This window comes from Ranitomeya variabilis, chromosome 6, assembly GCF_051348905.1.
Source record: "Ranitomeya variabilis isolate aRanVar5 chromosome 6, aRanVar5.hap1, whole genome shotgun sequence".
Classification (NCBI taxonomy): Eukaryota; Metazoa; Chordata; class Amphibia; order Anura; family Dendrobatidae; genus Ranitomeya; species Ranitomeya variabilis.
The window spans coordinates 428,386,267-428,403,982 of NC_135237.1; the positions used below are offsets into that span (position 1 = coordinate 428,386,267).

The 17,716-nt window shown below is 44.4% G+C and overlaps 1 protein-coding gene across 1 annotated transcript in view; it reads right to left on the reverse strand.

Moving 5' to 3' along the window:
• Positions 1-17,716, reverse strand: part of LAMA3 (laminin subunit alpha 3) — a 287,589-nt gene that overhangs the window by 206,600 nt on the left and 63,273 nt on the right. The window contains exon 5 of the mRNA XM_077270374.1: positions 1,808-1,978. Within this exon, the coding sequence (XP_077126489.1) occupies positions 1,808-1,978 (171 nt within the window). The remainder of the gene's footprint in view (positions 1-1,807; positions 1,979-17,716) is intronic.

A 17,716-nucleotide genomic window follows, 5' to 3' on the forward strand; every position in this document is an offset into this window, starting at 1 on the left:
ATGCTTTAGTCCAGGTCTGGGAGGAGATCCCTCAGGAGACCATCCGCCGCCTCATCAGGAGCATGCCCAGGCGTTGTACAGTAGGGAGGTCTATACAGGCACGTGGAGGCCACACACAATACTGAGCATCTTTTCCTTGTCATGAGGCATTTCCACTGAAGTTGGATCAGCCTGTAATTTGATTTTCCACTTTGATTTTGAGCATCATTCCAACTCCAGACCTCCATGGGATATTCATTTTTATTTACATTGATAAATGTTATGTTTTATTGTTCTGAACACATTCCACTATGCAATGAATAAAAATTTGCAACTGGAATATTTCATTCAGAGATATCTAGGATGTGGTATTTTAGTGCTCCCTTTATTTTTTTGAGCAGTGTATAGTATATTAACACAATCTACTCTTGTTTGCGTGTGTTCCTTATCACCTCTCACACATTTAAAGGGAATCTATCACATGGAAGCAGTGGTTTGGTTGAGTAGGAGCTTGTCAGCAATAAAAATTGTACCTTTATTTGGGGAGATCTGATGTTCAATATGCAAATCAGGCAGGAAGTGTACTATGGGAGGCTCAATGGATTTGGTAAAAGTAGTCCAACTACACTGACGCATCCCAAGTGCACTCCTACCCTGATTTGCATTTGGCTTCTACAATAGATTTTTCTTGACTGACACATCGGATTTGTACAAAAAACTATAACAACACTACTACTTCAATATGTAAAACCTGCAGACCGGTCCCCTCTAAATTGCCAACAACGGCCAGCAGAAGACAGTTGCAGAGATGCTGAGAGGGGAAGCTCAGATTGTCTACGATGGCCTCTCCAAATTTTCTTATAGTAATTTCTGAGCAGTGATCTGAGTGTTTAATTTAGCTGGCCTACTAACAGCCTGCTGCCTCCAAAAATAACATGTTATTACTCCACAGTTTACAAACCCCTTCACTGGCCTCTAATCGTGATTTGGGGAAAACAAGCTGAAATGTTACATCCTAGCTGAAAATGTGTTACTAGCAGAAATTCAGCAGAATCATCTTCTAGGACGTCTTAAAAACTATGAAAACTCTTGTCGCTCAATAAAAAACTAGAGGATAAGCCAGCCACAATATGAGACAACATTATTATGCTTCTGCCTTTTTTCCTTTGTTATGTGGAGCTCTTGTTAGAAAATGGATGTGATTTTAAATATGCAAATTGCCTCTTCAGAGAAGAAAAGGACTTGAACTCTAGTGGCACCCATTGGAAATAGCAATCTTAAAAGTTAATATCGACCCTTTAACGAGCCTTGTCACCTGACTTAGAATAAAAGGTATACCAGAATCTCATTGTTGTATGAGAGGCCTCTGACCAGGGTCTAAGGGGTAACCTCTCTCCTTGTGGACAGTGACTGGCATGCCAGTGTAATGAGACTTAAAAAAAGATGCAATTTGCATATTCAATTTCCCAGAGGAGCACTGGCCTATAAGTCTCCTCACACTGGCATGTCACTCTCCACAAGGAGAGATGTTACCCCTCAGAGCATATTTTTAAAGATATGTCACAAGTCGCATGCAAAGTAGATTTTATGTCTGGAAACTCTTCTGTGGATTACAATAATTACAATTGTAATATTGTGTTTGATATTTTAAGAAAGCTCCTCTATGTGCTGCAGCTAAAATCTGTAGTGGAAATTGGCCAACGTTGAAGATTTGCAATCAGCAGACTGCCAATTAACAACTTTATTTGTTACCTGTTCTTACACATGGTCACATAGAAATTGATATGCAAATAACAAGGCATAATTAACCCTTTCCAGTGTTACTCACCCTCCGTGTTACTGTTTGATCTTTTTCTGCTTTCGATATGAGATGACCAAGAAGAGTATTTGTTCTAAGGAAACGCAGACGGATGTTTGTAGCCTTTGTAAATTCTCTTAGTATAGGAGAGTCCATAAAATGCTTAGCACCGGGTCGTCCACTTACCAGCCTCACTACCACCTGAAATTCATGAAATATCAACAGGTGAAAAAAACCCACATTTTTAATTAACCTTTTAGATATTTCTGAGTTTATAGAAACTCCTGTTTTGAACTCTAGCTCTGGAGAACCTCGTGTCTACACATGTCTAATGTTTAGTGTTGTCAAGTTCTCCAACCATGATCAGTGGGGATGTTTATTCTTTTTTTTATTTGATTGTTAACTAATCTTTATATTTTTAATGGAGAAATAATCACACTCGCTGCTATTCACAAATATCAGGAGGTAACAAGAAGCATAAAGCTCTGCCACAGATTAAACAGAGCAAAGTGCTCGCTCTCTCCTGCTCACTCCAGCAACTCGCCTGTCTAGTTACCTGCAGTACAATATACCTTTCCCACTGGTAATGATATAACCCTCTGGATATTCAGTCTACACTAAAAACATCAACAAAACAAGAATGCAGACTGCTGGGATTAGGCCATGAAATGCCTGTTAGAAGGAACATATGATCTGGGTGGTTACTGACGGCCTTATAGTGTCTGTATGTAAGGAACATTTTGCCTCTTTGTTGATGAGCAATTAAAGTATTTAGCACCTAATGAGTTCACTTTTGTTAAGTCCAGGTGGGTGTTATCTGATATTTTTCACTGGGGGCATGTACTTCTCTCTGTACGATGCTGACTGATCATAAGCAGGCAACAACACAGTGAAAAAAGAACACCCTTCACTATAGCATAGATTTTGCAGTGTGTGAAAAGTAATGAAACCGCTCTAATCTCTTGGTCTAATGTCCTGTATGATTAGAAAGTGCTGGCAGATTAGAGCGCAGAAGACTCACACCTTTCAGATAAGGCCCCTGTGGGTTTAGATGTGTCACAGTACATACCCTTCTATCAGCTCTCCTCCACTTACAGCACTGTCAGCTTTGCTGTGCTGTCTTTCTCCTACACTGCCTGTCCAGAGATGAGTCACTCTTATGTCTGTTGTGCTCAAAGTAATTTTTGAGCACAACAGACATAAGTGTGACTACTGTCAAAGGTCTGGACAGGCAGTTTGGGAAAAAGGCAGTACAGCTGAGTTGACAGTGCTATGAGAGTAAAGGTACCTTCACACGAAACGACATCGCTAGCGATCCGTGACGTTGCAGCGTCCTCGCTAGCGATATCGTTTCGTTTGACACGCAGCAGCAATCAGGATCCTGCTGTGATGTCGCTGGTCGCTGAATAAAGTCCAGAACTTTATTTGGTCGTCCGATCGCTGTGTATCGTTGTGTTTGAAAGCAAAAGCAACGATACCCAGCGATGTTTTACACTGGTAACCAGGGTAAACATCGGGTTACTAAGCGCAGGGCCGCGCTTAGTAACCCGATGTTTACCCTGGTTACCAGCGTAAAAGTAAAAAAAACAAACAGTACATGCTCACCTGCGCGTCCCCCAGCGTCTGCTTCCTGACACTTACTGAGCGCCGGCCCTAAAGTGAAAGTGAAAGCACAGCGGTGACGTCACCGCTGTGCTGTTAGGGCCGGAGCTCAGTCAGTGTCAGGAAGCAGACGCTGAGGGACGCGCAGGTGAGTATGTACTGTTTGTTTTTTTTACTTTTACGCTGGTAACCAGGGTAAACATCGGGTTACTAAGCGCGGCCCTGCGCTTAGCAACCCGATGTTTACCCTGGTTACCCGGGGACCTCGGCATCGTTGGTCGCTGGAGAGCGGTCTGTGTGACAGCTCTCCAGCGATCAAACAGCGACGCTGCAGCGATCGGCATCGTTGTCGCTATCGCTGCAGCGTCGCTTCGTGTGAAGGTACCTTAAGAGAGCTGATAGATGAGATAGTAATGTAACACAGCTAAACTCAGCTGTTCTTCCCTTTCCCTGCAGAAACTTTATCTGAAAGGTGCCAGTTATCAGCGCTCTAATGTCCCAGCACTTTCTAATCATGCAGGAGGTTAGACCAGGAGGTCAGGGCTGTATCCTTACATCTCACGCAGAGAAACGTAAACTATGGTGGGGCTGTATTTTTCTTTCTGCTGTAATGCTGCATGCTTAAGGCCATGTGCACACGTTCAGTATTTTCCGCGTTTTTTCGCTATAAAAACGTGATAAAAACGCGAAAAAAACGCTTACATATGCCTCCCATTATTTTCAGGATATTCCTCATTTTTTGTGCAAATGTTGCATTTTTTTCCGCGAAAAAAATCGCATCGTGGAAAAAAAAGCAACATGTTCATTAAATTTGCGGAATTGCGGGGATTCCGCACACCTAGGAGTGCATTGATCTGCTTACTTCCCGCACGGGGCTGTGCACACCATGCGGGAAGTAAGCAGATTATGTGCGGTTGGTACCCAGGGTGGAGGAGAGGAGACTCTCCTCCACGGACTGGGCACTGTATAATTGGTAAAAAAAAAAGAATTAAAATAAAAAATAGTCATATACTCACCTTCGATGGCCCCCGGAGTCTTCCCGCCTCTCAGCGGTGCATGCTGCCGCTTCGGTTCCTATAGCTGGTGTGCGGTGAAGGACCTGCGATGACGTCGCGGTCTTGTGATTGGTTGCATGACTGCTCATGTGACCGCTCACGTGACCGCGACGTCATCGAAGGTCCTGCACACACACACCATCTATAGGAACAGACGCCGCTGAGGAGATCAGCTGTCTGCAGGTGAGTATAACCATTTTTTTTTTTTTTAATTATTATTTTTAAACATTCTATCTTTTACTATTGATGCTGCATAGGCTGCATCTATAGTAAAAAGTTGGTCACACTTGTCAAACAGTATGTTTGACAAGTGTGACCAACCTGTCAGTCAGTTTTCCAAGCGATGCTACAGATCGCTTGGAAAACTTTAGCATTCTGCAAGCTAATTTTGCTTGCAAAATGCTAAAAAAAACGGGAAAAAAACGGGAAAAAACGCAAAAAAAAAAATGCGGATTTCTTGCAGAAAATTTCCGGTTTTCTTCAGGAAATTTCTGCAAGAAATCCTGACGTGTGCACATACCCTTAAGTTTAGATGACTCACACAGGGAAAAGAAGTACACACATCCAGTTAAACATATCTGATAACACTCACTTGAACTTAGGCAAAAAGTTAACTCATTGGGTGCCAAATATTTTGACAAGGGAGAGGAAAAATAAAAAACAAAATTTTTTATTCCACTCTGCGGCCACTGTTACATTGTGTGTCCAGTTTAACTTGAGAAATTTTATGAAAAGGATTCCTTAAATTTTAAGGCCATTGACCAAAACTGCTTTAAGCAAAACTATACTTGGCTGAAGCGGCCAGCACTCTCTTTCCAAAATACAGGATAAGGCCGGGGACACACTTAACGTATAAAAAAACGGTCTGTTTTTCACGGCCGAGATTCGCACAAATGTTTCAAAAACAGTGATCCGTGTGCAGTGCGAGGATGCGATTTCCTCGCATCAAATGATCCGTGTGACATCCGTGTGACATCCGTATGGCATCCGTATGCCGAGATTTTCTCGCAAGCTTGCAAAACCGACATCTAATGGATTTATGTGCTCAAATGTTCGGGAAAACATATATACAGTATATATATATATATATATATATATATATATATATATATATATATATATATGTCATTGAGACACATATATATATATATTCTGTATTTATATTTCATTCAGCGCGATATCTGTGTAAAGCCGGTAATTCAATTGCCGGCTTTGCATTTCTCCTTCACAAACCCGACAGGATATGAGACATGGTTTACATACAGTAAACCATCTCATATCCCCTTTTATTTGCATATTCCACACTACTAATGTTAGTAGGGTGTATGTGCAAAATTTGGCCGCTGTAGCTGCTAAAATAAAGGGTTAAATGGCGGAAAAAATTGGCGTGGGCTCCCGCGCAATTTTCTCCGCCAGAATGGTAAAGCCAGTGACTGAGGGCAGATATTAATAGCCAGGAGAGGGTCCATGGTTATTGGCCCCCCGTGGCTAAAAACATCTGCCCCCAGCCACCCCAGAAAAGGCACATCTGGAAGATGCGCCTATTCTGGCACTTGGCCACTCTCTTCCCACTCCCTGTAGCGGTGGGCTATGGGGTAATGAAGGGTTAATGCCACCTTGCTATTGTAAGGTGACATTAAGCCAGATTAATAATGGAGAGGCGTCAATTATGACACCTATCCATTATTAATCCAATTGTATGAAAGGGTTAAAAAACACACACACACATGATTTAAAAGTATTTTAATGCAATAAACACAGCGGTTGTTTTAATAATTTATTGATCTCTCAATCCATTTTCAGACCCTCGCTTGGCAAAACAATAAACACACAATATACATACCCTCAGCTGAACCGTCACGTCCCACGATGTAATCCATCTGGAGGGGTTAACTAATATTACAGGCACGAGCTGCGATAAACCACTCGCTCGTACCTGTAATCCCCGGGTGCTGAAAGGAAAGCAGTGATCTATACTTACATTCAGTCGCGGTGATGCGCCCCTGCTGGATGTTCTCATGAACTGCAGCCTGGGAACTTTTTCCCACGCTCCAGGTCATATGAGGACATCCACCAGGGGGCGCATCACCGCGACTGAAGGAAATGTAGGTATGCGTATTTCTCGCAATGCACACGCATGGTCCGTGTGTAATCCGATTTTTTCTCGCACCCATAGACTTGCATTGGCGAGTCTCGGCCGAGATACGCTGACAATCGCAGCCTGCTGCGAGTTCCCTCGGATCCGAAATACGGTGGAGAAAATATCGGATGATGGGAGCTGAACCATAGATTAACATTGGGCCGAGTGCTATGCGATTTTTTATCGCATAGCACTCGTCCGTATTACGGTCTAGTGTGACCCCGGCCTAAGGCTGGAGACACACTAGCGATTTTACAATCGGTCAGATTTTGATGCAGGAGAGTCGGACAAGTGCAATGCAATTGTCATGCGAGTGTCATGCATTTTTTATGTGAGTACAATCCGATTTTTCACACCTGGCATCCGATTTACATCAGAATGCAGTGCGATTGCTATCAGACTGCAATGCGACTTTAACATGAGATTTTACATAGAGAAATTCTCCAAGCCATTTACACATCATTTTTAAATTAAATATTCTTCAAACGATATATATATATATCATAGATAGGATTCTGGTGCCGTGCAGTGTAAAATCACAGCAGGAGCCGACAGGATAGAGGAGATGGACTACACCCAGTAAATACACATATAATATGTAGATATATAGATATATAGATGTCAGTGACATATACAATTAGTACGGCTGGGGGCAGATGTTTGGGGATTGCATTCCTCCAATTTCATCACAAGCGGGAATGAGCCCTAACTAGCATTGTCAAAGCTTGAATTTGATCTCTCTTTACTTGATGCTTATCTTATTACATACCATTACAATTAAATTACTTCATTACTTATCCAGCAGCAAGAATGGAAAGGTAAGAATCTCCTTACAAAATTATCCTAACACACAGGCGTGGTTCCCAAGTTTTGACAAGTCTATCAAAGTACCATAAAATCAATTTACGTTGTTAGGAACAAGGAAGACATAACCGATGTTCTATTTTCCAGATACATTTTCCACTCACCACATGCTTCTTCACCCATTATGTATCCTATTATCCGAATACAAAATGGTATGAAAATTTTGAGCAATTAACTTGTCCCTGATATTATATATACTGTCCTCATACACGTTAGCAGGGTGTGCAATGAGACATGTAGCTAAACTCCCTGTCTTGTTTAAGAAAAGAGGCTGTAAAATTGTAACCTTCTTTTATTGATTGCAGATGAGACAGGAAAGGGTGAAACTATAGGATGCAATAACAGGAGCATTTCAGAATATATAACTGCACAGAGCATGAAACACAAATAGTCTGCAATACACAGGTAACATGAAGTAATACAAACTGATGATTACCTACTTAGTACAGCAAACGTATTGATAAACACAGGATTATAACACATAGATAGTGCTTACTATGCTTAGAGCAGGCTGTTTAAGGAGCATGATGAACACGAATGGTGTAGTTCTTCTAAGACACTGTCATGTCGGACGCTGTTCAGACCAGGTCGTCCGACAGACAGCGGTAATTCCGCTTTGGACCACTATTCGTTCATTGGCGTATGCTAGATTTTATCTAGCTGTTCCGGGGTTAATTTACCTAATCCTCGGATTGGAAGCTGGGCCATGCCCATTGCCTTTAAATAGTTCTCCTGATCTTTGGGCGTCGCCGATTATAGCTTCTGTCTTGTGCGTTGTTATCTCGGTCTGGAGTGGAGAGCTGGTGGTTGGAGATTCGTTGCTGGTGGTGTATTTTCCTTTGTCTTATTTACTCCTTCCTATATTTGTATTTATTTTGCCCTGCACATTTATAGTGTATTCCTGAGTGACTGCGGCATGGTCTATATTTTCCTTTATCCTTGTCTCTGCTAACTGTGGGTATTGGGGAATTACATCTTCACTGGGTGGTGGGCGGAGGTTTCAGCCTAGGGCTGAGCTCAGGAGACAGGGTGAGGTTCGAGGCCTGGGCATGCACACCTTCAGTGTAAACTCCAGGTAGAGGGTCAGTCAGGATTTCCCTAGTCTGAGGGAAACTGCAGGGGCCCGGGTTATTAGCTCTCGCTCACCTAGTCTCTCCCTGACATTATAATCGGCCCAACAACACAAAAAAAAAGGGGTTTCTTTTTTTTGTGTTTTGTCATGGATCCCATGACTTCCATAACCCGCCAGTTGGAGGCGCTGTCCCTACAGGTCACGGAGTTAAGGGGGGCAGTACAGCAACAGGGACTAGCAGTATCTAATGTGCAAGCTGGAGCGACAGGAAGAGTTGCTGAGCCTAAATTTCCTTTGCCTGAAAAATTTGCTGGGGAACGCAGTAAATTTGTTTCTTTTCGTGAAGCTTGCAAACTATATTTCCGTATGCGCCCGATATCTTCGGGTAATGAGGATCAGCGTGTGGGCCTGGTGTTGTCATTGTTGAGTGGGGATCCCCAAGCATGGGCGTTTTCTTTGCCATCTGATTCTGCTGCATTTGACTCTGTGGAGAGTTTTTTTTCCTGTCTTGGGAAAATCTACGATGAACCTGACAAAATGGCTTTAGCAGAATCTAAGATACGCTCTATTCGCCAGGGGGAGCGAGTTGCAGAGGATTACTGTTCTGAATTTCGTCGCTGGGCGATAGATACACAATGGAATGATCCAGCATTGCGGAGTCAGTTTATACATGGGATTTCTGGAAGGGTTAAAAAAGCCCTTCTGATGTACGAGACTCCTGCTTCTCTAGATTCCGCCATGAGTCTGGTTGTCCGCATTGATTGCCGTTTGCGTCAGGGGGAGCATGTGACACCGCCTATGGGAGAGGGTTTAGGTTCATGTGAGGTTGCTGCAGGTGAGCCCACCGAACCTATGCAAATCGCAGGGGTGTCACATGTGAAGCGTCCAGTCCCTGAGCTCAGGAAGCAGGGAGCCTGTTTTTACTGTGGTAAAACGGGTCATTTTATTAACATCTGTCCTCTGCTGCCTAAGAAAAACGCAACGGCGGAAAACTTCTAAGCTCAGAGGGTGTGGAGGAGACCAGTCTGAGCTTATGTATATCCTCCATGGTGGTTTCTCAGTGCATGCTCCCTGCTAAGGTTTTTGTTGCTGGCAGTGACCTGCCAATTACTGTTTTTGTGGATAGTGGTTCAGCCACAAATCTCATTGATGAGGAGTTTGCGCGCTGTCATGATTCCCAATGGCAGGGAAACATCAGAACACAAAAATAACGGACGAGCTCTGGGTGATGGAATCTCGAGCTGACCGTGAGCTAAATCTACCACACAACTAATAGTAGCCAGGGAGCATACCTACGACTTCCTAAATGCCACGCGCCAGCCGGAGGACTAACTACGCCTGGTAGAGGAAGGAACAGACCTGGCTTACCTCTAGGGAAATACCCCAAAAGATGATAGCAGCCCCCCACATGTAATAACGGTGCGTTAAGAGGAAAAGACATACACAGTATGAAAGTAGATTTAGCAAAGAGAGGTCCACTTACTAGACAGCAGAAGGATACAAAAGAGGACTTCACGGTCAACTGAAAACCCTTTCAAAAAAAACATCCTGAAATTACTTTAAGACTCCTGTGTCAACTCATGACACAGGAGTGGCAATTTCAGCCCACAAGAGCTTCCAGCTACAGAGAATAACAAAAACTGCAAACTGGACAAAAGATACAAAACAAAAGGACAAAGTCCACTTAGCTGATCAGCAGACTAGTAGCAGGAACATGCAACCGAAGGCTCTGGTTACAATGATGACCGGCAAGGAAATGACTGGAGAGCAAGGCTAAATAGGAAACTCCCAAACACTGATGGGAGCAGGTGAACTGAGACCGAAAGCACACACAAGTCACCAGAACCACCAGGGGAGCCCAAAAAGCGGATTCACAACAGTACCCCCCCCTTAAGGAGGGGGCACCGAACCCTCATGAGAACCGCCAGGGCGATCTGGATGAGCCCTATGAAAGGCACGAACCAAATCCGAGGCATGAACATCAGAGGCAGTTACCCAAGAATTATCTTCCTGACCATAGCCCTTCCATTTAACCAGATATTGAAGTCTCCGTCTGGAAATACGGGAATCCAAGATCTTCTCTACAACGTACTCCAATTCACCCTCCACCAGCACAGGAGCAGGAGGTTCAGTAGAAGGAACCACCGGTACCTCATATCTCCGCAACAACGACCGATGGAATACATTATGGATAGCGAAAGATGCCGGGAGGTCCAAACGAAAGGACACAGGGTTAAGTATCTCCAAAATCCTATAAGGACCGATGAACCGAGGCTTAAACTTAGGAGAAGAAACCCTCATAGGGACAAAACGGGAAGACAACCACACCAAGTCCCCAACACGAAGGCGAGGACCAACACGACGACGGCGGTTAGCAAACTGCTGAGTCCTCTCCTGGGACAACTTCAAATTGTCCACCACTTGTCCCCAAATCTGATGCAACCGATCCACCACCGCATCCACTCCAGGACAATCCGAAGATTCCACCTGACCAGATGAAAAACGAGGATGAAACCGTGAATTGCAAAAGAAAGGAGAAACCAAAGTGGCAGAACTAGCCCGATTATTAAGAGCAAATTCTGCCAACGGCAAAAAGGCAACCCAGTCATCCTGATCCGCAGACACAAAACACCTCAAATAAGTCTCCAAAGTTTGATTAGTTCGCTCCGTCTGGCCATTAGTCTGAGGATGGAATGCAGACGAAAAAGACAAATCAATGCCCAACCTGGCACAGAATGCCCGCCAAAATCTAGACACGAACTGGGTTCCCCTGTCAGAAACGATGTTTTCCGGAATACCATGCAAGCGAACCACATTTTGAAAAAATAGAGGGACCAACTCAGATGAGGAAGGCAACTTAGGCAATGGTACCAAATGAACCATTTTAGAAAAACGGTCACACACCACCCAGATGACAGACATCTTCTGAGAAACAGGGAGATCAGAAATAAAGTCCATAGAGATGTGCGTCCAAGGCCTCTTCGGAACAGGCAAGGGCAACAATAACCCACTAGCCCTAGAACAACAAGGCTTGGCCCGAGCACACACATCACAAGACTGCACAAAAACACGCACATCCCGAGACAGGGAAGGCCACCAGAAGGATCTAGCCACCAAATCTCTGGTACCAAAAATTCCAGGATGACCTGCCAGCGAAGAAGAATGAACTTCCGAGATGACTCTACTGGTCCAATCATCAGGAACAAACAGTCTACCAGGCGGACAACGATCAGGTCTATCCGCCTGAAATTCTTGCAAAGCACGCCGCAGATCTGGGGAGACAGCAGACAAAACCACTCCATCCTTAAGGACACCAGCAGGTTCAGAATCCCCAGGAGAGTCAGGCTCAAAACTCCTAGAAAGAGCATCTGCCTTAACATCCTTAGAACCCGGTAAGTATGAAACCACAAAATTAAACCGAGAAAAAAACAACGACCATCGTGCCTGTCTAGGATTCAGGCGCCTGGCAGACTCTAGATAAATCAGATTCTTGTGATCAGTCAAAACTACTACCTGATGTCTGGCACCCTCAAGCTAATGACGCCACTCCTCAAATGCCCACTTCATGGCCAAAAGCTCCCGATTACCAACATCATAGTTTCGCTCGGCGGCCGAAAATTTTCGAGAAAAGAACGCACAAGGTCTCATCACTGAGCAGTCGGAACTTTTCTGCGACAAAACCGCCCCCGCTCCGATCTCGGAAGCATCGACCTCAACCTGAAAGGGAAGAGAAACATCAGGCTGGCGCAACACAGGGGCAGACAAAAAGCGGCGCTTAAGCTCCCGAAAGGCCTCCACAGCAGCAGGGGACCAATTGGCAACATCAGCACCCTTTTTGGTCAAATCCGTCAGAGGTTTAGCAACGCCAGAAAAACCAGTTATAAATCGACGATAAAAATTAGCAAAGCCCAAGAATTTCTGAAGACTCTTAAGAGAAGTAGGCTGCGTCCAGTCACAAATAGCCCGAACCTTGACAGGGTCCATCTCAATAGAAGAAGGGGAAAAAATGTACCCCAAAAAGGAAATCTTTTGAACCCCAAAAACACACTTTGAACCCTTCACACACAAAGAATTCTCCCGCAAAACCTGAAAAACCCTCCTGACCTGTTGAACATGAGACTCCCAGTCATCAGAAAAAATCAAAATATCATCCAAATACACAATCATAAATTTATCCAAATATTCACGGAAAATATCATGCATTAAGGACTGAAAGACTGAAGGTGCATTAGAAAGGCCGAAAGGCATTACTAAATACTCAAAATGGCCCTCAGGCGTATTAAATGCGGTTTTCCACTCATCCCCCTGCCTAATTCGCACCAAATTATACGCCCCACGAAGATCAATCTTAGAGAACCACTTAGCCCCCCTTATGCGAGCAAACAAATCAGTCAGCAAAGGCAACGGATACTGATATTTGACTGTAATTTTATTCAGGAGTCGATAATCAATACAAGGCCTCAGAGAGCCATCCTTTTTAGATACAAAGAAAAAACCAGCTCCTAAAGGAGATGAAGAAGGACGAATATGTCCCTTTTCCAGTGACTCCTTAATATACTCTCGCATAGCAGCATGTTCAGGTACAGATAAGTTAAACAAACGACCCTTTGGAAATTTACTGCCAGGAATCAGATCTATGGCGCAATCACAATCTCTGTGGGGAGGGAGTGAACCAATTTTTGGCTCCTCAAAAATATCACGATAATCAGACAAAAATGCCGGAATCTCAGAGGGAATAGATGACGAAATAGAAACCAAAGGTATGTCCCCATGAGCCCCCTGACATCCCCAGCTTAACACAGACATTGTTTTCCAGTCAAGGACTGGGTTATGAGATTGTAACCATGGTAATCCAAGCACCAAAACATCATGCAAATTGTACAACACAAGGAAGCGAATCACCTCCTGATGGTCTGGAGTCATACGCATAGTCACTTGCGTCCAGAATTGTGGTTTATTACAAGCCAAAGGCGTAGAATCAATACCCTTCAGAGGTATAGGGACTTCCAGAGGCTCTAAATCAAACCCACAGCGCCTGGCAAAGGACCAATCCATAAGACTCAGAGTGGCGCCAGAGTCCACATAGGCATCCACGGTAATAACTGATAATGAACAAATCAAGGTTACAGACGGAATAAATTTAGACTGTAAAGTGCCAATTGAAATAGACTTGTCAACCTTCCTTGTACGTTTAGAGCATGCTGATATAACATGAGCAGAATCACCACAATAGAAGCATAACCCATTTTTACGCCTATAATTCTGCCGCTCGTTTCTGGACAGAATTCTGTCACATTGCATTTTCTCTGGCGTCTCTTCAGAAGATACCGCCAAATGGTGCACGGGTCTGCGCTCCCGCAAACGCCGATCAATCTGAATAGCCATTGTCATGGACTCATTCAGACCTGTGGGCGCAGGGAACCCGACCATAACATCTTTAACGGCATCAGAAAGGCCCTCTCTGAAATTTGCCGCTAGGGCGCACTCATTCCACTGAGTAAGCACAGACCATCTACGAAATTTTTGGCAGTATATCTCAGCTTCATCTTGCCCTTGAGATAGGGCTATCAAAGCTTTTTCAGCTTGAATCTCCAAATTAGGTTCCTCATAAAGCAACCCTAAAGCCAGAAAAAATGCATCCACATTGAGCAACGCAGGATCCCCTGGTGTCAATGAAAATGCCCAATTTTGAGGGTCACCTCGCAGCAAAGAGATTACAATCTTAACCTGCTGGACAGGATCTCCATAGGAGTGAGGTCTGAGAGAAAGGAACAATTTACAATTATATTTGAAATTCAGGAACCGAGATCTATCTCCGGAAAACACCTCTGGTGTAGGAATTTTAGGTTCAGACATCGGAGTATGTATAACAAAATCTTGTAAATTTTGAACCTTGGTAGCAAGATTATTTAAACCTACAGCCAAACTCTGAGGGTCCATCTTTAAACAGGTGAGATCAGAGCCATTCAAGGATTAGAAGGAGAGAAAGGCAAAGGCTGTAAATAGAGCTGAAATACAACTGATTCAACTATGGAGCTAGCATAGGGGGGGGGAAAAAAATAAAAAAATCTACAGACTTCTTTTCTCTCTCCTTTCTTCTGCCAATAATTTTAACATAGGCCGGTCATACTGTCATGATTCCCAATGGCAGGGAAACATCAGAACACAAAAATAACGGACGAGCTCTGGGTGATGGAATCTCGAGCTGACCGTGAGCTAAATCTACCACACAACTAATAGTAGCCAGGGAGCATACCTACGACTTCCTAAATGCCACGCGCCAGCCGGAGGACTAACTACGCCTGGTAGAGGAAGGAACAGACCTGGCTTACCTCTAGGGAAATACCCCAAAAGATGATAGCAGCCCCCCACATGTAATAACGGTGAGTTAAGAGGAAAAGACATACACAGTATGAAAGTAGATTTAGCAAAGAGAGGTCCACTTACTAGACAGCAGAAGGATACAAAAGAGGACTTCACGGTCAACTGAAAACCCTTTCAAAAAAACCATCCTGAAATTACTTTAAGACTCCTGTGTCAACTCATGACACAGGAGTGGCAATTTCAGCCCACAAGAGCTTCCAGCTACAGAGAATAACAAAAACTGCAAACTGGACAAAAGATACAAAACAAAAGGACAAAGTCCACTTAGCTGATCAGCAGACTAGTAGCAGGAACATGCAACCGAAGGCTCTGGTTACAATGATGACCGGCAAGGAAATGACTGGAGAGCAAGGCTAAATAGGAAACTCCCAAACACTGATGGGAGCAGGTGAACTGAGACCGAAAGCACACACAAGTCACCAGAACCACCAGCAACCACCAGGGGAGCCCAAAAAGCGGATTCACAACAGTACCCCCCCCTTAAGGAGGGGGCACCGAACCCTCACGAGAACCGCCAGGGCGATCTGGATGAGCCCTATGAAAGGCACAAACCAAATCCGAGGCATGAACATCAGAGGCAGTTACCCAAGAATTATCTTCCTGACCATAGCCCTTCCATTTAACCAGATATTGAAGTCTCCGTCTGGAAATACGGGAATCCAAGATCTTCTCTACAACGTACTCCAATTCACCCTCCACCAGCACAGGAGCAGGAGGTTCAGTAGAAGGAACCACCGGTACCTCATATCTCCGCAACAACGACCGATGGAATACATTATGGATAGCGAAAGATGCCGGGAGGTCCAAACGAAAGGACACAGGGTTAAGTATCTCCAAAATCCTATAAGGACCGATGAACCGAGGCTTAAACTTAGGAGAAGAAACCCTCATAGGGACAAAACGGGAAGACAACCACACCAAGTCCCCAACACGAAGGCGAGGACCAACACGACGACGGCGGTTAGCAAACTGCTGAGTCCTCTCCTGGGACAACTTCAAATTGTCCACCACTTGTCCCCAAATCTGATGCAACCGATCCACCACCGCATCCACTCCAGGACAATCCGAAGATTCCACCTGACCAGATGAAAAACGAGGATGAAACTGTGAATTGCAAAAGAAAGGAGAAACCAAAGTGGCAGAACTAGCCCGATTATTAAGAGCAAATTCTGCCAACGGTAAAAAGGCAACCCAGTCATCCTGATCCGCAGACACAAAACACCTCAAATAAGTCTCCAAACTTTGATTAGTTCGCTCCGTCTGGCCATTAGTCTGAGGATGGAATGCAGACGAAAAAGACAAATCAATGCCCAACCTGGCACAGAATGCCCGCCAAAATCTAGACACGAACTGGGTTCCCCTGTCAGAAACGATGTTTTCCGGAATACCATGCAAGCGAACCACATTTTGAAAAAATAGAGGGACCAACTCAGATGAGGAAGGCAACTTAGGCAATGGTACCAAATGAACCATTTTAGAAAAACGGTCACACACCACCCAGATGACAGACATCTTCTGAGAAACAGGGAGATCAGAAATAAAGTCCATAGAGATGTGCGTCCAAGGCCTCTTCGGAACAGGCAAGGGCAACAATAACCCACTAGCCCTAGAACAACAAGGCTTGGCCCGAGCACACACATCACAAGACTGCACAAAAACACGCACATCCCGAGACAGGGAAGGCCACCAGAAGGATCTAGCCACCAAATCTCTGGTACCAAAAATTCCAGGATGACCTGCCAGCGAAGAAGAATGAACTTCCGAGATGACTCTACTGGTCCAATCATCAGGAACAAACAGTCTACCAGGCGGACAACGATCAGGTCTATCCGCCTGAAATTCTTGCAAAGCACGCCGCAGATCTGGGGAGACAGCAGACAAAACCACTCCATCCTTAAGGACACCAGCAGGTTCAGAATCCCCAGGAGAGTCAGGCTCAAAACTCCTAGAAAGAGCATCTGCCTTAACATCCTTAGAACCCGGTAAGTATGAAACCACAAAATTAAACCGAGAAAAAAACAACGACCATCGTGCCTGTCTAGGATTCAGGCGCCTGGCAGACTCTAGATAAATCAGATTCTTGTGATCAGTCAAAACTACCACCTGATGTCTGGCACCCTCAAGCCAATGACGCCACTCCTCAAATGCCCACTTCATGGCCAAAAGCTCCCGATTACCAACATCATAGTTTCGCTCGGCGGCCGAAAATTTTCGAGAAAAGAACGCACAAGGTCTCATCACTGAGCAGTCGGAACTTTTCTGCGACAAAACCGCCCCCGCTCCGATCTCGGAAGCATCGACCTCAACCTGAAAGGGAAGAGAAACATCAGGCTGGCGCAACACAGGGGCAGACAAAAAGCGGCGCTTAAGCTCCCGAAAGGCCTCCACAGCAGCAGGGGACCAATTGGCAACATCAGCACCCTTTTTGGTCAAATCTGTCAGAGGTTTAGCAACGCCAGAAAAACCAGTTATAAATCGACGATAAAAATTAGCAAAGCCCAAGAATTTCTGAAGACTCTTAAGAGAAGTAGGCTGCGTCCAGTCACAAATAGCCCGAACCTTGACAGGGTCCATCTCAATAGAAGAAGGGGAAAAAATGTACCCCAAAAAGGAAATCTTTTGAACCCCAAAAACACACTTTGAACCCTTCACACACAAAGAATTCTCCCGCAAAACCTGAAAAACCCTCCTGACCTGTTGAACATGAGACTCCCAGTCATCAGAAAAAATCAAAATATCATCCAAATACACAATCATAAATTTATCCAAATATTCACGGAAAATATCATGCATTAAGGACTGAAAGACTGAAGGTGCATTAG